Consider the following 25,296-nt stretch of genomic DNA (forward strand, 5'->3'; position numbering starts at 1 on the left):
AATCATAATTCTTCTGGCATGTATGTCAAGTTTAATCATAAATTCTTACGAACTACCTGATAATTGTCAGTTCATTTATTAGATTTTTGTCAGTTGACTCTATATTACGAATGTAAAAAACAAAACTGAAATAGAAGAAAATCCTTCGGTATTTTCAAACAATCTCGAGATACTCTTTCCAGCATCTGCATATCTAAGTAGCCGTTTCTGGTTTACTGCTAGCATCCTGCCTCGCTAATTAAACTATTGGCCTGTATTTGGAATACTAAAGTCTAGCTTTGAAAAAAAATAGCATGTCTGCTCAAGGTTTATGGCATCCTGCCCGCTTTTTCCGTTCTCCACGCTATCCTGTCATCACCCGCCCTTGTCCTAACTCTGTGGTTCCCAAACTGTACGCCGCGGCGCCCCGGTGCGCCGTAATGAGGTGCCAGGGGCGCCGCGCACACTAGGGTGACCAACCGTCCGTAAATTCCACGGGCATTTTTTTATGTCATTTTGGCCTCACAGGGAGCAGCGCTGCTCCCTGTAAGAGGCCTCACACCCCTGCTGCTGGAGGCACCTCGCACTCCTCCAGGAGCACGAGAGCAGCCCCTCCCGCCCATTGTCATTCAGTATGCCGCTGATTGCCACTTACTGAATGACAATGGGGCAGTCTGGGGGTGTGACACCATGTGGCGGCCTCCTCCTTACCTCAGTGTAAAGAAGGGCATTCTGTACGATAAAAAGTAAAACGCCCACGCTGCAACGTTAGAAAACACTTCATTCAAAGAAGCCTATAAATTAAGTTTGAAAGAACAGGTTATCGTTCTCTCACTGTCCTGTCATTTTAGAACTGAAGTATTTTCAATATTGTATTCAACAAAGCCTTGGTTGCTCCATTTTTTTAAGGAACTAGCAACCATTGACAAAGCCAATAGTCCTGGCTTGTTGAGGTGTAATGATACTTGCTGCATTATATATCTGGATGCAATGACAGAGACAACATAATACCAATGAGCGCAGATTTTTAGCCTAGGTGTTTTAAGCTGCGCTCTTAATTACATCACACACCCCCTTTGAAGAGACCCCCCAGTTTTTTTACACCGCTTAAAGCCCTGGAAACAACACCATGTTACAGTAACCTCACATCCTGGCACTGTGCATCATGCATGATTTCTACGTTTTCAGCCTGCCTATGTGCAGGGGCATAGGGAACTCTCCACCAGGCCACCCCTTGCTGTAGTTCATTCTTGATGGGACTCTTCTGCCTGCAACTCTGCAAACAAAGGCTCCGCTCATAATGTGAAAAGGTGGGTGAGTAAATAAGTGAAGGAATGTATGAATGGCTGGATGGATTACTGAAAGGATGAATGCATGAATGAAAGGGGGAATGGATAGATAATGAAAGAAATGATGGATGGATGAGTGAAGGAATGGAAGTATGGATGAGAGAAAAGGTAAATAGATGGATGTATGGGTGGAAGGGTAGATGTATGGGTGGAAGGGTAGATGGATGGGTAAAAGTGTGGATGGATGTGTGAAAGGATGGATGGATGAGTGAAAGGGCAGCTGATGGGCAAGTGAATTGGTGGATGAGTGTGTGAAAGGATGGATGGGTGGATGAATGAAAGGGTAGATGATGGGCAAGTAAATGGGTGGATGGATGAATTGATAAGTGAAATGGTGAATGGATGGACGAGTGAAAGGGTGGATGTAAGGATTGATGAGTTAGTGAAAGGGGGTAGATGGACAAAAGGATGGATACATGAGTGAAGTGAAAGGGTGGATGGATGAGAGAACGGAGGGCTGGATGAGTGAACGGATGGTTGGATGAGTGAAAGAATGGATGGATTCAAGAATGGATGAGTAAATGGGTGGGTAGATGGATGGATAAGTGAAAGGGGGATGGAGAGAGAAAGGGAGGATGAATGACTGAAAGGGTGAATGGGTGGAAGGATAAATGACTGGGTGAATGGATGAGTAAGTGAATGGGTGGATGGATGAGTAAGTGAATGGATGGCTGGGTGGAATAGTGGATGCATGGATGATTGTACAGATGGATGGGGTGAAAGGGTGGGTAGATGAATAATGGATGGATGAGTGAAAGGGTGGATGGAGGGATGGATGAGTGAAATGATGGACAGAAGGATATATGGTGGATAGGTGTGCAAATGGTTGAATATGTTTGGATATAGATGGGCACACAGATGGAAGGACAGATCTTTTTAGTGTAAAATAAGGCTGGGGATACTGATTACGACAGACCAAACTCAATGTTCCATTTTCTCAGAGCGGGTCTTAGTACCAAAAGGTACTGAAAGCAGCTGCTGGCATAAATAAGGGTTTGGGACCAGACACTCTGTTGGGGGAAAAAACTATGGATTGGGATGCAGCCAAAGTGATTGCCAGTGGATGAGATTAATAATTCAAGCATTCCAACCAATATAATACCTTCATTGCGTCCCAAATACTTTAAGGAAGATAACAGGAGGTACACACCACCCACTCACCCACCGGTAAAAAAATGTCGGGGAGCCACGGCCAACTGCCGATTAGGTCAGGGGAGCCACAGGTCAAAAAAGTTTGGGAACCACTGTCCTAACTCGTCACTATGGATAAAGGTAAACAATGCAATTTAAAAGTGAAGAGAGAAAGAGACACATCTTTCTACCTATCTGTGTGTGCGTATGCGAGCAGCAGCTTGCGATCCACATATAAATCAATGAAAAGCAGCCACCCAATTGAAAGTTTAACTATTTTCAGTGCGAAAGTTTTTTTTAGATATGTTAAAATAATTCGGCCATCCATCTTCCGTGATCTTGGGTTTTTCGAACTTGGCAGCTTGTAATAAGAAGTTGAACAAAGATGGCGAAGCCGGGCTTTTGGCGGCATTTGCATTTTATGGCACCTATTTCTATGCCATACTGAGCTATTCTACATAGAGATGAGACGGTCTTTGAGGTGCCTCTGCTGTACTTGCATTTGGTAAAACAGCCTTAATGATGTGTTGAGAGGCACCCCCCTGCCATTGTTGCAGGCCGCCGTGTGGGGGCCTGCTAAGTGTACGGGAGGGGGCAGCAAGCACAATTTATGGTGTCTAAAGCGACCTTTTCCTGAGAGACAGCCCTGGAGACAGAGGATGTTTATTTCAAGGAAGTCCAGCGGCCTTCGCGTCTGGGCAGCATTTAGTAAAAAAAAAAAAAAGTACAAATATTTAGAAGCATTTACATATGCATTTAATCCATCGTGCAAGTCTCTCATTGCACGCGGGCGGAATGTTTGTCTACTTGCTGTGTATTTTTGACATCAACAGATGCAGGGAGGGTGACGCTCTGTGAAAGAGTGAAGCATGGGACCCATGGTGGACGTGGCTGTTAAGTAATGTTTCGGCTGAGATAACATTGCAAAGGCTGAAGCATGGATGGTTCAAAACAGGCGCAATGACAAAACATGAATAGTGCGCATATAGCAGTTCCTGCAACAAAACCTACAAAACCGCATAAAAGCTATAAAAAAAGAAAAAAGAGACAGGCTGTCATAAACAATGGAATTTACACACGTGCTTGTTGGTGATGTATTCGCCTACATCACTGATAATAAAATATCCTAGAAATGTCATTCTATTTGAAAATAGCCACAGAACTAGTCCGCAGGTGTCACTTGGTTAGTTTGAAACAACTTTGTTCTGTTTTTTTCATTTTTGCCAGGAAGCTGGGTTTTCTAAAGCTGTGGTACAAACCCTCACGTTTTAATGGAGCACTTCTAAGAACCAGGAGTTGCATGTGTACCAAAAGAACTCGGCGGGCTGTGTAGGCAATCAAGCGGAAAACGAAAGCCGTGCAAAACTAGATGGGCCGGCCAGCAGTGAATAATTAGGGGAGAGAGAGGGGAGGTGCTGGGGAACAGATGGCCGTGAAGCAGGGGGCGGGGCAGCGGAACCCTCTGAAGTCACGGCCTGCGGCCGTGATGGCAAATGCTGCTGGCAGGTGAAGCCTGTGGGTGAAATGCAAGCTCGTGCACGAAGAAGCTTGTGGTCACGTGATTTCACATGAACTTTCGAAAATCCGCTCGTAAAAAGTCAGCTTTTGGGGTGACAACAATAGGTCCGAGTTTCACTCGACCTAAAAATAACAATGACTGGTTATCCTTTATAGTAAATTTTGATGTTACTTGTTGTCAGGAGACTTGGGCCTTTGATTGTATTTCGACTGGTGTTTTTTAAATCTTATGCTCTCCTAGTGTCGGTCTGGATAAGCTTGACAGGTTTTCTTTTTCCATGGAGAAAATTCCAATGCAAGGTTTGCAGAATAAAAGTTTTTTAATTTTATCAGTGTTTGTAACTCGTTTTCAAATATCAGAGTCAATTTGTAAGAGAAGAGTGACAGCCAACACGTGTTTGGCTCCCTTTACACGGCTATCCGGCCTGGGCCTTCCTCAGGGATGTACATTTACACAGTACAATATGAAGAATTTTCAACAGAAATGTACACACCATACTTAAGGACACACATGAAGATAAACATGGAAAAACATGCAGTGCTTATACGTTATTTACAGTGAGTGTACAATAAGAAGATAACATTACTCATGATTAGAGAGCAGGTGGGGAGGGGATACACAGTTATGTAGGAACAGAAATGAGTAAAGAATATTTGAGTAAAGCATAAGCAAGAAAACAGCGTCGAATAGAACGTTAAAGTACGGGATCAAGGGAGGTTATGAGTGGGATAAAGGGAGGGAAACAGTGGAGAGAAAGTTGTTGATTTTAAGGAAGGAGAGCACAGGCAAAGAATAAAAAATGTGGGATTTCGTAAGGCCAAAGAAAGCGAGCAGCGTTGAGTGGGGCATTAAAGCAAGGAATTGAGGGAGGTTGTATATAGGACAGAAAGAGAAAAACGATAAAAAGGAAAAAAAGAGAAAAGAGTTAATGTTAATGAAGGGGCGCGCAGGCAAAGAAAGAGTTTTAGCAGGAGGGTTTGTGAGCATAATAAAGTAGTTAGATGGACACGGAATATTTTAATGCGCCAGCAGCAGTGTAAGACAGAAATCATAGAGTATAGAGCACCGACAAGCACACCCTTCAGCAATTAAATTCAACCCAAGTACCAGATAGGTAAAATTGCTCTAGATTGCAAATACCACACATAAATCACTTGAGTAATGATTAGCTCAAAATAATTTTATTTTTATGTTCTGGGCCACACTAAAATACACAGAGTCCACACTGTTGAGATTCTTCAATTTGGTGTTTTTTATTCTTGTTGTTGTTACATCCAGCACGAAAGACTACCACTATGCCAACACGTGTTTCCTCTCCCCTTAGACTTTATCAAGGCGGGAACAAAATATTTCAAGACATTGTTGTCATTATATTCGTAACAGATATCACTGGTGTTAGTCAACAAATTTAAACTCAAATTATACAACCAAAAAAGAAGAAGAAGAACAGACAGGGTCATCATTGGATTGTTCATACATGTTTTTTATTATTCAATTGTGAGCCCAAAGAAAGGGCAAAGATACAAAAGACAGATTTTACCCCAGTGTCCCTACTGTTTCGACATATTGGTGACCAAACTGTAATCTTCAATCAATTAAAAATGCAACAATTCAAAATATAGTTGCAAACTCTGATCATTACCATAAGAAAGAAAAAAGGAAAAGATGGTGACAGAGCCAAAGAACCAAAAAAGTTCTATAAGAGTTATTGTGAAGGATACTCTAAAGAATAGTAATCACTCAGTGTCTCAGAAATACGCACCCAGACAAGCGTGATAAATGTCCCTTAGCCCAAAAAGATTGTACCTAACAATTAGAGAGTCAGAAAACCCACCGATTGGCAAAACGCTTGTTGTCCATCCGTGTTAAAATATGTACCAAAGTTATTTATATTTCCCGGATGAATGTGTATCCAAAAGCTGCATGGATGAAAAACGACTCGTTTTGAAGAGGGCCCATCTAAAACAAAGACCATAGCTCAACTCTCATTCAACATGTTCATAAATTATTATCGACAAGCCTATATTCCAATATGGAAAACGTAGAAACAAACATTCGCAATCAGTGAGGAGCAAAAGAACAAAAATTACCCTGATCTTAAATTAAACAAGTTTTCAAGTTACGCCTAAATACTCACTATTGCCAAATGCCAACTAGATACAACATGTAAAAACTAGTAAATCAGATTGCTTATACCTGTGCTAGTCTTATGCATTTAGACAAGACGCACACACCCTATCCATCCAGCTGTGCGTTAGTGATATATCATTAGAGGGACTCGCAACCGAGACAGCGATATCCCTGCTTGAGTATAATTGCATAAGTTATATCTGTTATGGTGATGAAATATTGAGGAATAAATAATGCCATTGAGCGCATGGGCCATGTACAAAGAATACCTTAAAAACGTGAATATTAATCTTCAAATGATATCTCAGTTGTCTTCAGGAAAAGAAAATACATCCATCCAGTATTAAGACTGGGTGTTAAGGTCCTGAAAAAAGGGGGAAAATGTGAGTTGTATTAGGTCAAACACCTTGCATATGGAGTTGAACATTAATTAGCGTCACTGTAAGATCACACAAACTTAAGCCCCAGTGTGAACCTTACCTCAGAAGGATGAAAACCTAGTTCATCTCCTTTCTGGTTCACTCAACAAATAAATTGACGATAGGGAACCCTGAAAATGTCCTCTCCTGCAGGGAAGAAACAGTGCCCGCAATTACTCTCCTATTCGGAGTATTATAGTTCCTATTTGACAAGGTTGCTATTTCAGCCTTTGGTTCCCATGCATTCTAAGACATAATTGCTTGCTGAGAATATAATAGTGACTTTCTTTTTTATGAATTCGTTTTTTATATTCTTGGGACTTTTTTTACAGTATTAATATTATAGTCACCATTAGGTTCCATTTCATCATTCTACCCGGGACTATTGGTATGAGATCAGCGCTCTAGTTTTGGGCTTGATCTCTCTACTTGTATCATAGAGCTTGTACTGTACTTGTACTGTTACTCTCGGCTTGTGGTTAGCGCTCTAGTGGTAGATCCGATATTTCTACCTCTACTATTGAGCTACTTTCTATCCGGCATGACTCTCTCGTCACGGCAAACGCGATCAGTTTCTATGTGAGCGTAGGTATGCTCTGGTCTGCCATATAGCCTGCATCATTACCGGTACTCTTTCATACCGATAGAAGATGATGCAGACATTTTCCTTGATACAACTTGTAAGTAATGGCCCGGCGTCATTTATTTGTTGCACATGTTTCATGTCCGCTTTTCGGCTCTTCGCCAGTATGACACTTTGATTAACTATGGCATAAAAGGTTGCTGACCTCCTGCTTACTTAGGCGGACTGTTAAGAAACTAATCTTATTTTTTTTAAATCCTTCATTCAGGACGTGTTTGTTATCTAATTGTTGCCATTAGTTTCACCTCTATATACTTATACTATTTTGGCATTTAATCATCTGTTTGTATTAGTATGAGAGTTTGATATGTAGACATGCAGACATTATTCTAAATCGTTATGTCGTTCTATGTTTTCTAAGTTAGAAAAACGTGACTAGTGAACTGTCTCTCTTCAACTAAGTATATCATAGTTCCATTCCTATGACCACTATCTCTAATAATAATAATAATCTTTATTTAGATATAAAACATATCTTTAAAAGAATTTACAGATTCACAGCCTGACCGAATATTAGAATAAAAACTTCTAGGAATAACAACACGAGTGTAGATATAAAGGCACGATCCATTAACAAACATTATAAAAACAGGGATTTTATCTCATAGTGTATATTAAAACACAAAAATTGAAACAAGGCGCCAGGTTGCATTGGATATAACTAAATTATGTCTAACGTTGCTGAGAATAATGCCAGTTAATACTGTTTTCGGTGAGAAAAGAAAGATTGAGCACTTTAGCATGGTCTCTTTAAGTTAAAGATGTGATATGCTTGCTGGATACATTTTATAAATTTTATGTTTAGCACTGTTTTTTCTGGGTTCAGAGCTGCCATGATGGCTTGCCTGCGGGACCGAACCCCCAGCCTATTCCATTCTAATTTTAATCCGGACCACTATCTCTTGCAGATGTATTGAGACCACATCGATTTAAAGGTATTATCTTCTTAGCCTTCTCAGTTTTAGTCCAGCATTGTTTATTTGATACTAAGGGTTATCACAGTTTTTGATTATTTCTCTTAGATACTCCTGTAATGAGTCTTTCTCCCGAAGTTCAGTTGATCTGGTGACTTGGGCTCAAGTTTCACCACAGTACCTTTTTACATCTTCACGCGACTTTGTGCATCAACCTCAGGTGAATTATGACACTACAACATAGTTCTTAGTGCCTTTTCTTTTTCATACTACCTTCTGACCCCTTCATTCACTTGTTTGTTTTCCTCAGATTGATCCTTCAGTTTCATTTTACCCATTATCTCCAAGTTGTCTACATATCACGTAGAACTAGCATCTTTTGCAGGTAATTATCCATATACCTGTTTTGTATATTCTCCATTATTCTGATTTTTCTATGTCCATCATCTTTATGGGTTGGTCTTTATTGCAGAATTCTCCACTTGCGTTTATCCATACTTAATGTTCAGCTCCTGCTCTTCTTTCAATTGGGTACGTCTTATCTTTCCATCTATTAAGGCTCTTGGATATAGATCTCACCTTACACTATTATCTTCGCTAGTGCATGTCTTATCACCAAATTGGGTGTAGAATTGTGGTTATTTAATTCATTCTCGTATTCTCTGCACATTCAGTACTCTTCATTTTCACATTCTTTCTCCCAACTTTTTTATTCGTTCCTTATTCTAAAAATGTGTTTTTTTACCTGGAGTTCACATCCTTGTATGTAATTGCACAGCCAACAACCCTACATAGCCTCAGTGCACTTTGTTGTCTTATATGTGACTCATGTTTTTTCATTGTACAGAGATCTTTGTGGCTCTTCCTGATGAAGGCGTCCTGTACGCTAAAATGCGCGTAGAGAAAATTATAAACATCCACTACATCTCAGCCACATGTGGTTTATACCACTTGAATATATATTTTGTCTTTGATAAACTTTGATTATTTGTTTCATGGTTGTGTCTAAACTGATTACTGTAGTTTATATATTGTTGGATTGTATGTCATGTTATTTATGTTTCATCATGGATGTTCATGTCAGACTTTTAAATTTTATATGAATAAAATTAGATATTTGTACCTGATTTTTGTAGTACGCTGAGCTTATGTAGATTCTATCTCCCCGTGTATAGGACTTGATTTTCATATGGTCCCTAGTTGCTTAGGAATGTTACTTCAGTCAGTATTATACCAACAATTCCATGATCAAAGACACTCGTATTTTAATTGCGCTGTAGTTTGAGATCATCAGCCTCTTGTAAAGCGCCACTCGCTTTTGTGGAAAGAGATTAAAAGCATTTGCAAATACCTTGGCTCGATTTCACGCCCTGCCCGCCCCGGTCCGACTCGGCAACCAGTGCCGTTGAGCGGAGGGTGGGTCAGGCAGAGCAAGGTCACTTCCGCTTTCTCTGAGGGGTCAGCGCTCTAGTTGCTGCACCTGAGGGTACTTAGGCAGCGAGGAGCAGGCGGCGCACTGCGGTAGGGGGACTGTGAGAGCGTCTCCTCGACCTGCTGACGCCCAGGTATCAAGATACTGATTTAGACAGCGAATGTTTTTAAAACTGACATGTGATGTAATACATGGTTTTTTACTCGTATTTTAATTGCGCTGTAGTTTGAGATCATCCGCCTCTTGTAAAGCGCCACTCACTTTTGTGGAAAGAGATTAAAAGCATTTGCAAATACCTTGGCTCGATTTCACGTCCTGCCCGCCCCGGTCCGACTCGGCAACCAGTGCCGTTGAGCGGAGGGCGGGTCAGGCAGAGCAAGGTCACTTCCGCTTTCTCTGAGCGGTCAGCGCTCTAGTTGCTGCACCTGAGGGTACTTAGTCCCCTCGTCACAGCAAGCGCGCAGCGGTCGCGCGCAGCGAAGCGCCTGAGACGCGCCAGAGAGAAGCCCGTCTGCGCCCGTCGAGACGCGCCAGAGAGAAGCCCGTCTGCGCCCGTCGAGACGCACCAGAGAGAAGCCCGTCTGCGCCCGTCCGCGACAGGACGGGACCAGGGGCCACTCACTCTACTCTGCCTGCCATTACCACCATGGCCATTACTAAGGATACTCGCATCAGGTACACCCCGCAGTCCTTGTTAGCACTCCAACCTCAGGGATTACAGAGGTGTGCCTGCGATAACTGGCCTTTTCCCGAGGGCCCATTTTCATGTCCCCTATGCAGATTCCAAGCTACCTCCAACTGCATTATCACTGGTTCTGCTAGGGACAACGAGACTACCTTAAAAACAAACGGCTGGAAAAGTTTTCTCTTGAATGTTCGATCCTTTCCCCGACATCATGTCGAGATCTGGGATACTATCCAAAGTCACAAGCCTGAAATATGTTTCCTCACGGAAACCTGGCTGAAGCCTCACACTGTTCCATCCATAACTCTGGGTATCCCTCAAGGATATAAAATTTTAAGACAAGACCGCCCTATAAAAATTGGTGGAGGAATTGCCATCATTTTTAAAGAAAACCTCCATATTACGGTAGTGGAACAAATTAATTTACCTACTATGGAAATAATGATTTTTAAAATTCATACTAGAACTAAGGACCACTGGAAAGGCGCCCTAGTATATCGACCTCCGGGCCCCAATGCTGGCTTCTCACTCGCCTTAACTGAAATACTAGCCCCACACTTAAGAGCTGAAGAAAATTTTATTGTTCTCGGAGATTTCAATTTCCATGCAGATATTGCAGAAGACCCTGACACTAAACTCCTCCTTGCCGACCTGGCTCTTTTAGGTCTTCACTTAAGAAACTGTGACCCTACTCACAGGAAAGGCCATACATTGGACTTGATATTTACCAACTATCCCTTAATACACTGTCACCCACCTATATCCATCAGCTGGTCCGACCATAGCATGTTGGAATTTTCCTTTTCACGACTTGATAAACCCTCTGCTCCCCCTGCCACTCTGAGCATCACCAAAAGAGCATGGCATAAAATTACACCAAATTCTTTTGAACAAACCTGGAAAGAGCCAACTATTTCCGATTCTGATAACATCGATTCGGCTCTATCCAAACTAAATAGCTCCCTTCTAGAGACCATAAATTCTCTAGCCCCGTAAAAGACTGTTAAAAAACCCCCGACCACCAAAAAAGAAATATGGTATTCCGATTCACTAAAAACAGAGAAACAAAAATGTAGGAAACTGGAAAAGCAATGGAGAAAGAATCACTCTCTCGCTAGTAAGGAACTTTACCAGCAGGCCACATCCACTTACTATAATAACATTAAAAAGGCAAGAAAAACCTGCCTGCTGTCCCAGCTTGATGAAGCTGCCAACTCTACCAGAGAATTATATAAAATTCTCAAGACTTTCACTAACCCCTTGGCATGTGAAAGTCCTGACACTTTCTTTCAAGAGCTATGCAATAATATTTCCCAATTCTTTGAGGACAAAATTTACACCATTTACAATAAAATCCTGGCCAAACACCCTAATAACCCGGAAGACCCTACTACCTTATGTAAAGAAACTCCTTTAGAGATCTTTAAAGTCATTTCAGAAGTTACAGAGAATGAAGTACAAACGCTTCTGAAAAATATGAAATCTGGCTCTCCTCATGATCTTCTCCCGGCTAGGCTAACCAACAACCTGAGCAGATCATTATGCCCTATCATTACTAAAATCCTCAACCTTTCTTTTAAAGAAGGTAAACTCCCGCAACAGTGGAAAGAGGCAACTGTGAATCCGATACGTAAAAATACCACCTCTCCCTGGACTGAACTCTCCAACCTTCGCCCTATCTCTCTTTTGCCCCTCCTGACCAAACTGGCTGAGAAATTTGTCAACACCCAGATCTCCAGTTTTATCGAAGCAACAGGGGGCCTGGACCAATCTCAATCTGGGTTCAGGCCCAACTACAGCACCGAATCTGCACTCCTCTCCGTGATCGATAACATCAAGATGTCACAGGATAGAGGAGGCTCGATGATTCTGGTGCTGTTAGACCTGTCAGCTGCTTTCGATACTGTATCTCATAAGATCCTGTTGAACCGGCTACAAGGAGTGGGCATTAGAGATCAGGCGCTTGTATGGTTGGAAAGCTTTCTCTCTGGCCGCTCACAAACTGTCAGCTTGGGCCCCTACTACTCCATCTCTAGGGCGCTCACTAAGGGGGTGCCACAGGGCTCATGTCTAAGCCCCACATTATTTAATGTGTATGTAGCCCCCCTTGCTGAGATTGTGAGGAAGTACGGGTTCACACCAGTGTCGTACGCCGACAACACTCAACTCCTCTACCCTTTCCATGCCCCTGACCCTAATGTTAGGGAAAACTTTGCGGAAGGCATGAGGGCCATCTCTAACTGGATGGCCGCCAACTACCTCCAGTGCAATGTCGGGAAGACAGAAGTGATGCTCTTTGGGAAAGCTAGCATGTTCTGGTCTCCTGATTGGTGGCCCCAAGATTTGGGACCTGTACCCTCCCCTAAACCCACCATCAAAAATCTGGGTGTGAAACTAGACCAAAATCTAACCCTAAAAGAACATGCAAATGTAATTGCAGGTGCTTGCTTTCACACCATTGGACTACTCAGGCGAGTCTTTCCTCTGTTACCGGACACCTACAGAAAGACCCTGGTTCAAGCCCTTGTAATAAGTCGTCTCGACTATTGCAATGGGCTTCTGATACAAGCCAATGAGGATGCCATCAATCGATTGCAGGTGGTCCAGAACACGGCGGCAAGACTGATTCTGAATGCCCCTCCTAGAACATCTTCTGGACCCCTGTTGAAAGAACTACACTTGCTCCCAATACGCCAACGGGTTAAATTTAAAATTTGCTGCACTGTACATAAATGCCTATTCGGAAATGGCCCCAAATATCTAGCCAAACTACTACAGCCCTACAAACCGGAACGAGATCTACGGTCAAGTAACCAACTCCTGCTCAAACCACCATTCATTAAAAAAACCAGACAAGGCGGCCGAGCCCTCTCATCAGTGGGGCCGACCTTGTGGAATAACTTGCCGCTCAGCTTAAGACGGATCTCCAATCACCTCACCTTTAGAAAAATGTTAAAAACAAATCTGTTTATGGAGACATAACTAAAGGATGCCCCCTTTTGCATTCTCTGGCTATCTGTACAGTATCCTTGCCACCTGTTGCTGTCAAAGCGCGGAGATAACCCTTTCGGGCTCGATTCCTGCGCTATAGAAATATATAAATAAATAAATAAATAAACAAAGGTCTGCCCATCTTAAAAAACGAGGGCTCACTGCAGTACCATCGCAAAATCTCCTTCCACCGGTTCTCGTTCTCCTTGTGGTGGCATGTTAGAGAACGCAGCAGCCATTACCTAATTAAATAGCGGCCATGATGTATGCGGGTAACAAACGTAGAGACCAGATGACTAGCACATGATCTGTTTGGCCGGCAATACAAACATCGGGTGTTAGTTGTAAAGCAGTCGCCATATTGGAAATGTTAAATCTTGCGAATACTAATACACGGAAACTTGTGACAAACGTCTAAAAATCTAAATATCTAACTGAATCAAGTCATATATCAACAAATCAGGAAAACTGTGTTTAAATGCAAAAAGTAATGGCTTAGTGAATGAAGATTAATCATTACACAAACCAAACTGTTGTGTTTGAAAAAGCTGCGGCCATTGCCTAATTGAATACTGGCTATAATGTATGCGCATAACAAACGTCAAGACCAGATGACTAGCACATGATCTGGTTGGCAATACAAACATCGGGTGTTGGTTGTAAAGTAATCGTCATATTGGAAACATAAAATCATGCAAATACTAATGCATGGTAACTCGTAACCAACAACTATAAAATTGTAATATCTCTCCGAATCCACAAATCGGGAAACCTCTGTTTAAATGCAACAGGTATTACATTTGTGAGTGAAGATTAATCATTACACAAACCAAAATGTCGCAAATATTGCGAACCAAACCAAGGATTTGTGGCGCCATTTTGAAGTGGTATAAAGTTGCATGTTATTAAACACCCGCAGCTGAAAAACTTCATATAGTTACTCTTGGGTAAGTATTCCAACAATTATGTCCTAGTTACCTTCACCAAATAGAAACAAAGTAGATACATTTTGAAGCAGTATAAAGTTGCATGTTATTAAACAACCCCACCTGAAAAACTTCATATAGTTATTCTTGGGGAAATATTCCTACAATTCTGTCTTAGTTACCTTCACCAAATAGAAACAAAGAAGATACAAAAGCGGAGTAAGAAAAAAGAAAAATAAATGAAAACATGTAGAGCGAATAGGATCACATAGGATGTTGTCAGGCTCACAATTCCTCACAGAATCTTCACTGCACAAGATTATTCAGACAAAAACAGTTCATCAGGTGCATATGTCTGTCTTGCCCTGTAACACTGAATTAAATCAGCAAAGAATCACCATTTACAATATAAATATTCCAGATACCTCATGATAGATGAGCCATTAACAAACTACAGACGTCTAGTCAGACCAGCATGAAAGTGACATTGGGTAGAACACATATTATCATATATTCTCATAAGGTATAATATGTATCTGTTTTTCAGTATATGATTAATCAGTGCATGTGTACAGCTCAACATCCTCAGTCCTGTAGAAAGACATGAAACTCTCTGTCTATGTTTAAACCCAAATCTACAGACATCAGTTTAATCAGCCATCTGGTTTTTAGTTTTCTCAAAGCTAGAGTTCGATTGCCTCCCCTGGGATTCTCTTCTGCTAACGCGATGCCATGAAATCTAATCTTTATTATTTCTGAGTTCTTATGCACACTATTATAGTGAACCGCTAGTGGGTAGTTGTTGTTATTGTTACTGATTGCCCTAATATGTTCTTGAACACATTCTTTAAGAGGCCGGATTGTACTGCCAATGTAGCTCAAGCCACATTGGCAAATAATACAGTAAACTGTGAATTTTGTGTTACAGTTACTAAAATAGCAAATCTGATCTGTTTGCCCAGTATTATAACTGAAGCTGGTTATTTTATTCATGACAAATTGGCAAATGTCACATGTCGTGCACTTGAAGAAACCAAACCGCTTCTTGGGCAACCAACCTTATATTTGTCCCATCTGATTGTTTTTCACAATAGATGGACTGAGTATATTCCTCAACGTTCTACCTCTACTGTATGTCACTTGTGGTTTTGTATGGATTTAGACTATGATCCAATCTTAGAAGGTACCAATGCTTGTATAATACCTTGTAGATGTCTTGGCTATAAGCATTGTATGGTGTTATGAATTAAATCTTTTTTCTTAGTTTTTGTTTGCTGTTGTTTCTTTCCAAAAGTCCTGCACATTTCATCCTGTAAATTATCTCCTGAGCTTTGTCCAAAATTGTTCTGTCATAACCCCTAATCATGAAACGTTTCTTCATGCAAGACAACTCCTGTTGGAATATCTCATCCTTACTACAATTCCGCCTCATTCTTGCCATTTCCCCATAGGGGATTGCTCTCAGCTGTGTGGCTAGATGTGCACAATTAGCATGTAGTATAGCATTACGTGCCGTTGGTTTCCCAAATAATTTACACTCTAGTCTGTCTCCTTCAGTGTATAGTGTAATGTCAAGGAAATCGGTTTGGTTTCTATCACTATTGTGGGTGAATACCAGATTGTATTGATTGCTGGAGGAGGAGGATGCACCGTAGGGGAAGACGGTTGAGTCAAGGAGGGGGCCGGCCAGGCAAAGGCCGCACCTCCGTAAGCCACGTCCAGGCCGCTTGGGGAGACTCAAAGAAAATCGCCTTGTCCTAAAAAAAAACACGAAGGCGGGCTAGAAAAAGGAGGTCATACCGTAGCCCAAGTTTTTGTTTGACCTCCGAGTATGTACGTCGTTGCGCTTGGACTTCTTTTGTACAGCTGCTGCCTCTATGCTGCATCGGTATGTTTGCAGCAGAGACACCACTGCGGCTGGACACCTCACTGTCTGCTGACTCTGTTGCTCCTCCACTGGCAAACATGTTGGTTTGTATTGTCTCAACTATAACTGTTATCTGTTGCAGCCCTCACGCAATATCACCTCAGTAGTGGCCCGTCTCTATCTGCAACCCCAGGGTGCATTTGGTGTGTTGTCACCTGCGCCAGACTCCCGATGGCCCTGGTCATTGTGTCCATTCTGTGTGCCCGGCTGCGCTCCATGCGCCTTTGCTGCCCTCTCTCCTCAGACAACTCTGTACACAGCTGCCCAATAGCCCCTGTAAGGGCATAACATTTTCCCTCAATGTGAGCCTGGTTCTTAGCCATCTGTTGTGTGATATTTACAAATACCTGGCTCAGGTTGGTGTTAATGAGCCTAATCTGTTTTTGCTGCAGGAGCTGAACCTTCAGCATGGCCTGTTCAGGCCACCAAATACTGCGTGATTGGCTGCTTCAGCATGGTAGGAAGTGTGCAGCCTTGCTTGCAGCCGCCTTCCTAACTGCTGTGTTGGACTCAGCAGCCGGACCTTGGTGACCAGAGTGCGTTGCAATAGTGCTGGCTGCTGAGATGCTGGGACATCTATCACTGGAGCCTGTGGTGACCTGGATGCAGCAGTAGCCTGGCCATTTGAAGAACTGTGCTGACTCACTATTCCCTCATCTTACCCTTCCTGCATCTGGCCCTGCTCCTGGACTTTATCTGCATCATCGCCCTTTGCTCTCCTACCAGAGCTTTATCTATGTGGCAAATAGGAAAATAAAGAAAAATAATATGTGACAGTCTATCTCAGTGGTGGTACTATGTTTTTCAGGTCATGTCAAGCCTTAACTGCACTGTTTATGTCACTGACTAAGTTTCCCATAATGCAACTGTAACATTTGGTACATATAGATGGAGCAGCTAGATGTATTTGAGTGTGGGTGTGTGGCATGCATTTGGAGAGCAAGCATTTGGCTGAAATGCTGATATGGTACACATTTCACACTTACCAGGGGTGGTGGAGGTAAAGATGCGTTCAGGGTCCGGAATCCAACCACTGCCTCTCTCTCCAGGGTACTCTCCTCCATAGCCTTCGCTGTAGATGGTTCTGAGACATTGTTTAGCCTCCTCCTCCTCCTGTTCCTTGGACTTCACATAGCTGTGCTGCCACCCTCTCCATGGCCCTGGAGCGCAGGTCTTACCAACTTTTCTTCAGATCATCCAGGGACCTGTCGGCCACACCCAGGGTATTTAGGCACAGCTGCATCTTTCTTCAGATTTTTCTTTTGTCCAACTCTAGGACAGTAAGAGAAGCCCTCCCAAACAGCTGTTTGTGGTTGTTTTAGCATTCTTCTATTAGTTTGCCCAGTTCCTTTGCTGAGAATTTAAGTTTGCGCAGATGATCCCTTCCTGCCTTCTCACTGTGCTTGCTGGACATTTTGGGTTCTCTATTGGAACCTGCCTGCAGTGTTGGTCTGTACTGCTGCACCTTACCATGTGCTATCAATTCAGATCAGGATCCTTCAGTGACACCATTTCCTGTTTTGGGGTCCTTCTGCTCTTCCAGGAAGTTTTTCTGCCATTTGTTTACCGCCGTAGCTTTTTGCATGCCCAAAATGGGCTTTTATTCTGCTTTCGCATTTTGCTAATGCAAAACAGGATTTTAAGCTGTGGACACTTTTTGCAGGCGCTTTCCGACTTGCAAATAGCCTCCTCACTAAATTGCAATGCAAGTCCTTTGCGACTCGCAATTTGGCACCCAGTTTAGTACGTACATTGAATTTATCCCACATTGGGAGCCGTACATCTCACCCTTAGTCTTCAATCACAGAAGTAATGAATAAATACCCGACTGGTACTTCCCTTATTTGGGTGGGAAATTTTAATATTGATAAATGTATGTACGGCCCGGGACCAGGGTTCGATTCCCGGCGCGGCAGGTTTCTGGACCAGGGTCAGCGGACTCGATAATTCTCTCGCCTCAGTGCCCACTCTGATCAGCGATCACACTCGGCAACTCTGGGCATTAGCTTGCCTCATCTTCACTAACGGCCCCACCAGACCGCCGGGGATGCCTGGTCTCACCCTGGAGATACCCATTAAGGGACCATCTCTCAGGGAAGCCAGGAAGGGTTTCGCAGCGGTCGAAGCGCCTTGGGACCCTATGGGTAAGTAGTGCGCTATATAAATGCCTATACATTTACATTTACATTTACATGTTAAAGATGGCCGAGGAGAGAATGTTAGCCATTTTAACCATTCAGCATATGGTGAAGCATTGACAAGAATTCTTCAAATTAACAATTTGTCTTTTGCGTCAGATGTCAGTGGCGTTAGCCGCATGAATAATGTGACTTTTGTTGTGAGAGGAAAAGGCAGTATTATTGACCACATTCTTCTGTCTAATGACCTGGTGCCTTTATTAAAAAAATATATGGTCTCCCTGTCGCCATTTAGTGACCACTACCCAATTATCATTAAACACTCTTTCTCACAGCATGCTTCTCCCATTCCTACAACTAATTCCCTTTCAAATTACATGCCCAACAGGGGGCTACGAAGAAAATGGAAATATGTGGACCCTAACAAAGTGTTTTTAAATTCACAAAACTATAAATCAGACTGAGATCTCATGCTGTCTTACTGATTCAATGGAACCAGTTGCATATATAATAGTTTTACCAAGCTATGAAAAACGGTCTCTCAAAAACTAATAATGGATAAACCCCGGAAGGATCGCCCAGCCCAATACTGGTTCACCCCAAGTGCACAAATGCTTACAAAACCCTCAAAAAGGTTACAAATGTAAAACCACAAAACCCAGTAGTAGTTACCGCAGCAAGAAGAGATCATAAGAAAGCCATCAAGACTAGAAAGGCCGACATTAGAAAAAAAGCTTGGGACGATTTGGAGTGTACGGCTGGTCTAAAAGACAAAAGGGCCGTTTAGGAAATACTGAATTAGCCCTTTTTTCTGACAAAACTCCATCATCGATAAAATGCCATATATTTGAACAAGAATGGGTTCAGCACGTTATGAAATTTTTCAATCTAAACCGCAGTGAAATAACTATCCTGAGACCAGCTGTTCCCCTGTTCCAACTTCGGCCCTCTTAGAGTTTAGTGAGTCAATCACAGTTGGTTAAGTGCATGGGGCCATCCTGCGGTCTGCGACAGGTAGGGCCCCGAGACCAGACTAAATCCCATCTGAGCTTTTTAAATCCAATTGAAACTTTTAGGCTCCCTTCGTCACGATCATCTTCAGAGCTGCAGTCAATGGGGGCTTGGTAGAGAGATGGAAGAACTCCGTAATATTGGCCATCTTTAAAAAAGGAGCAAGAAACCCCTCCTTAACCCCTTCGCTGAGAGGGTAATTACCCCGCTTTGCTGGGGGGAGCGCCCAGCACCCCGGTGCTCGTGACGAGCTTAGCTCGTCACGCAGCACAGTGGTGCTGTGCTCATGACGAGCTGAGCTCGTCACGGCCACACCTGTTTCCTCAGAACGCTCAGCACAGCGGTGAATTAGCCCCGCGTGCGAGCATTGCAGCCGTTATGACGAGCTCAGCTCGTCATGAGCACACGGCCACCGTGCCTCATGACGAGCTGAGCTCATCATGAGCACACATGAGGTTAAATTACAGGCCCACTTCAGTGCTTGATGCCTCAGGGAAAATATTCAGAAGGGTAATTCCGGCAAAGTTGGAAGCCTTGGCAGAAGAAAAATCTTTTTTCTCAGAAGCTCTACATGGGTTCCATCCGAGCTTGGGCATCACAGAGCAAGCCCTAAATCTGTCCCTGATCTTAGGTAAATATGTTTAGGCCAGGAGAGGATTCATACTTATAGCCTTTATGGACCTCTCCTGGGCCTTCGATCTAGTGGACAGATATACCCTATGGGTTATTAAGGGACGAGCAGAGTTAGACCTGGTCATATTGCATGTTTTAAAAAACCTTCACAGCAATACTTACATGCAGGTATGTTATACCCAAAAATGAGATCTCACGCCCTCTATTCCAGTCAGGTGGGGTGTCAAACAGGGTTGTATATTGGCTCCTTTCTTATTTTGATTTTATATTGATGCCCTGAATAGTTTTCTAACTCAGGGGTTAGAGGCGGCAGACCTGGAGCTTGAGTTCGGCCCGGGACCAGGGTTCAATTCCCCGCCTCGGCGGGTCTTGGGCTCAAAAATTCCAAGGACTCGTTAATTCTCGCTCCGGTGCCTTCTCGACTCACGGGTTCACACTCTGCGACTCTGGGCAATAGCTTGCTTAATCTCCACAACGGCCCCTCGCGGTGGGATGCCTGGCTTTCACCTTGTGGATACCCTGCCAGGGTATCTCACAGGGGAATACCAGGACGGGTTCCCTAAGCAAGCGCTGAGATGCCCCAGGGTAAGTCGTGCGCTATATAAATCTCATTCATTTCACTCATTTCATAAATGTCCCCAAAATTGGTTCATGCCTAGTCCCTGTGCTTTTGTACCCAGACAACCCAGTTTTTATAGCCCGCACAGCTTATGAGTACTTTGGATGGTTTTATTAACCTTACCGACGGAACTGAAGCTGAAGGTTAACCATACTAAATCCTATATTATGGCCTGTAGCTCAATTAATACCAGGTCGAAAATATTTTTATTTGGGAGACTGCAATTTTAGAGACAGAAAATGTTAGTTCGCTGGGCATTGTTTTCCACTGACATCATAAAGTGGGAAAGATTATTAACCTAGAGGGCTCAGTCCATGGAGCTATTGTGCAAATCAGTTTTTAGGTTTGCAAAGAAACCAGGACGTAAGCCCCCAAAGGAAATGACCATGGTTTTTAATAGTAAAGCCTCACTATCTGCACATATGAGGTTGGCGTTTGGGGTTACTCCGCAGCTAAACCCTTACCGATGGTGGGGAATAAAGTTTTAAATAGGCTACTGGGAATTCCAAAATCTACTCCAAGCTTCCTAGCACTCAATGAATTGGGGGTAAGCTAAATGTGGCCCACTCCTGCGTTGGATTTTTCATGCAGAATAGTGGAGGACTGTCTAGTGCAAAATAATTGGACAGCTGTGTCATGGCTTAAATATGTTAAAAACTATTTTCAAGAGATGGAATTGAGTAATCTTTTTGCAAATCCAGGTATTATAAATGCACACTATAAGGTCCTGATCAAGAAACCGTTTCTTATAAAAAAAAGAGGCATGCAAGCACTTGATATAGTGACCATTCAACATATGCCCGCTCTCAACCACCCAAGACACAGAGCCAAACTTAACATGGATAAACTCAGGTTTTATCTTACATGATTAACACCTTGGCTGCGGAGCATATTCCCATCCTGTGCTGAAAGTGCTTGAATTCCATTGTACACGAGCACCGTGCCTCATGACGAGCTGAGCTCGTCATGAGCATGGAAAGGGTTAAGAGTGACAAACAAATAAAGAGAGTTCCCTTGAGTTCCTATGTCTTTATATATTATGGAGTTAGAAATCTTGTGACATATCCTTTCTACGACTCTAATTACAATTTAAGTGACATGCATACATTCTGTTCTTTCAGACCTCAATGGAACCACAAAAGGCACTTACAATCTAAAATCATATGTACTACGTCGCCGGTTTGTTTTGTGTTATGACAAAATATCTTTATTCTTTATAAAAACAAAAAAGAATTTCAATAAAAAACATACACATAAATGTATTCCTTTTAGCAAGCATTTCATATATAAATCAGCATAATCTTATTTGTGTCTGTATATTCTTGTTTTTGAAACACTTTCAAGGAAAACGAGAATTTAAATTTCTTTTTTTTTTTTACAATAAGCAATACATTCAAATCCAAGTCGACGCGTTTCGGTGGATCTTTGCTGTGCGCTCCACCTTCCTCGGGACAATAGGAACTCAAGGGAACTCTCTTTATTTGTTTGTTACTCTTTACCCTGTTCCCTTGATACATAAGGGTTACTCTCCTTTGATTTACAAGAGTTAAGAGTGAACATAGTTCATTATTTAGTGACCTTCCCTATTGTTGGTACCTGGTTTGCGTCATTACTGGGTTGTCTATGCGATGGGAGGTCACTTCAGTCAAACTAAGCATTTTATGCAATTTGCACCTTGTACACCTTTTTCAGAAAAATGTTTGCCCTTCCCCATACTCAGCAGAGGATCTTTTAATACTCATTATGAGGGTTTGCAATATTCAAAGTGTCTTGCGTCTCCTTTGATATGTTTTGAGTTCTGAATTTTATTACTCAAGCAATGAAATCAAAGAAGAAATATCCATTGTGATCTATGTTTTTGACTTTGATGCAGGTTCTTTTTGATTGCTTAGTATAGATTTGGTTGGCATGAAGGGATTTCTATAGGTAATGTGAAATTTGTGTACGATCAACTCTGTAGGGCTATTTGTATTAATTCAACCTACGATTTGAAGGAGTAAACATTTTAGCTTTAATTTGATTTCATTGCGTTTTATATTGAAGTGTGAAATATCTGTACATGTTTTTTATTTTGCTTTTATGGTCAAGAATAACAGAATAAAGATAAATATAATATTATGGCCTACTTCCTTTACTATCTCATGCTACTCAATATCTTTGAATGCCTGGTACAGTTAGGTCTATTAATGTAAGTGAGAAATGCATACTAGGGCATTGAACTGTCAAGAATTTCTCTAACCCACCTAAATAATTTGTTGATGAATTTATGATGGAGATTCTGTTCATGGAAAATATTCCTTGGGCTTCTAGAAGTAGGGAAATTCATACACACTATTAAGTAAATACTGATCAAGAAAATACTGACACAAATTTCATCAATCATAAACCACAAGACATTATTATTTCTAGAATATGTTGTGACTAAATAGAGAAAGTCACTAAACTTTTCATATTTCTTTGTTTGTTTGTTTCAAGCTAATTTTCTTAATTCTGGGAAGATATTACTCCCAGACGACTTCTCTGGTATGGACATGTTGGAATTAGAAACAGAGCTTCTCCAAATTCCAGAGCTTACAGAAGTGGTAAAATACCAAAGGAATATACTAGGTAAGACTGACATATGAAGGCCATGCAGTTTGTGAGATAAGTTTGCACAAACTTATGTCGACCAATTTTTATATAAGTTTATATTTTTTCTCTCCTTAAAAACACAACCACTCAAAATGTCGTTCTTTGGGTAGTCTCTGAATAGTTGTCTTTCTGTGCATGCTTTATCCTTGTGTTTTCCTTTTTCATAAGTGCCCACGTTTTTTTTTACATGCTGCAAGTAAGGTCTTGCATATATTGTAATATATACATAATGACACTCTTATATAAAGCTTCTAGTCTGCCCTCTCCAGTATGTGGGTGAGGGGTGGAGGGAAGATAGACTGTTGGAATGACCTGTGCCTATTTGAATTTCTGCCCCCGCCTCTCAAGGAGAGGGAAAAACTCAAGGTAAACCCCTCTTCTGTCCCCCAGGGCCAGAAGAAACACTGGTTGGGCATTTATTGGGTTGGGATATGGCCTAAAGCCTCAACCGCCATCCCCACCCCATTGCATGAAAAACAAATCCTTGGTGGCTACGGGGCTTACTGACTCAACATCCCACCCCCATTTGGCTCCTGAGTCCGGAATGACTGTTGGGGCTTTAGGGGGGACCTAGTTTGTTTAAAATAATAAGGCCCTTATTTATGAAGAGCTTGCATCGCCAATCCATAAAACATTTTGATGCATTGGTGGCGCAAACATGACTCCATATTTGTAAGCTGACTTATCCGTGAGGATGCATCACTTTTCCTACCCCTGCCCCAGCGTCACGAGGAAACTGCTTTGGAATGGACTGCGTCACATAAGTATTAAAATATGCAATGTAGGTGTCCGTCGTAAATTCCTGTGCAAAAGTGACTATTGATATTTGACATTTAACAAAAGTGACAAAGCTGCAGCTTAAGTGGCACAGCTGTGCGGTTACGACAAAATCACTGCACCTGCAAAGCACATGCGTGGGGAATGATGCATCCATGCAGATATATTAAGAGAGGGGCTTATTTACAAGCCCCTATCCGCTGGTACAACACTTTTTATATTGGAAGAAGTGATGCATCAGTGGCATGAGGGGCTTGTAAATAAGCCCCAGAAGCTGGACAGGACAGTTCTGCAACTTGCACTACAGTATCCAAGTAGTCATTTTGGAGCTGGGAGCCAAACGGAGATTGCCACCTCCATCCACCCCACCACAACCACCGCCCACCCTCCATCACCCCCACAAAGGCACATATTTCTCCAAAGGGGTACTCTGAAAGACCTCAGGGGATAGAAGGTCATCACTCTTTTATCGCCTGAAGAAGCAGTCCATAGTAAACTTGCTAAACCTGATTGTTCCATGGCTAGAAATCACAGCTAACAGGCCTATCAACATACCTCCATAGGATAAACACATGGCGGTGTTACATATGCTGGCGTCCGGCTCATTCTAAACAACAGTTGCCAGAGTGGCTGGAATATCTCAGCCATTCTTCTGGTAATTCCTTCCCTGGATGCCATCATTCAGCTGACACCCTTCTACCTCCTTTTCCCCAGCACCAAGGAACTTCAGATGGAGATAAACTCATCAAAGTCATAAGCACCCTTCCACCTCCCCGGGCGAGAAGTAGCATTGTTTTTGATATGTTATTATTGCATTCTGTAAACAGGTTCCTGCAGGTTTTTCCTATACCGTAAAAAAAACTGACCTAACTGTCACCTTTGGGGCATGATGGGAGCAGGGTTCTCCTGGAGTCCTTAAAGGCAAAGTGCTCAGATTCTCTGAGGCCTTAAAGGCGAGGTGCAAGTCTCCTTTTCTGTACAGGGATGTTATTTATTTATGCAGCCTGTTTAGGCTAATTGCCTTTTATTACCTGCTCTTTGATGAAAATAAAAGGGTGTTTTCTGTGGAATGCATCTAAGGTTCAGGTCCTTTTCTTGCATTATATGTTATGAGTTATTTTCATTCTGCAGAAGACATGTAATTATGTATTTATTAGCCTATTGGATATGGTCAGGGCTGCATATTATTAGTTTATACATGTATATGTGTATAAATGTTTAGTACTATGTACTCTTTTTATATATTTTACACATATATATGTATTAGGCTATATGTTCCGGGTTCCCGCTTATGGGCGGAGATAATTCACTGCCTTTGACTTTGATGAGTATACCCCTGGAAGAGAACTAGGATTACAGGTAAGTAACTAATCCTTCTCACTCATGCTGGGTGCCATGGACTACAAGAATGTGCAATTTGTACCTCCTGCAGCCACATCACA

General features: G+C 42.2%; 1 protein-coding gene across 1 annotated transcript in view; it reads left to right on the top strand.

Annotated features, from left to right (window-relative positions):
• KCTD19 (potassium channel tetramerization domain containing 19) overlaps positions 1 to 25,296 on the top strand; it is a 2,885,268-nt gene that overhangs the window by 1,053,711 nt on the left and 1,806,261 nt on the right. Inside the window, exon 4 of the mRNA XM_086945566.1 lies at positions 22,922 to 23,053. Within this exon, the coding sequence (XP_086801692.1) occupies positions 22,922 to 23,053 (132 nt within the window). The remainder of the gene's footprint in view (positions 1 to 22,921; positions 23,054 to 25,296) is intronic.

Source organism: Lissotriton vulgaris, chromosome 12 (genome assembly GCF_964263255.1).
Source record: "Lissotriton vulgaris chromosome 12, aLisVul1.2, whole genome shotgun sequence".
In the NCBI taxonomy this organism is placed as follows: Eukaryota; Metazoa; Chordata; class Amphibia; order Caudata; family Salamandridae; genus Lissotriton; species Lissotriton vulgaris.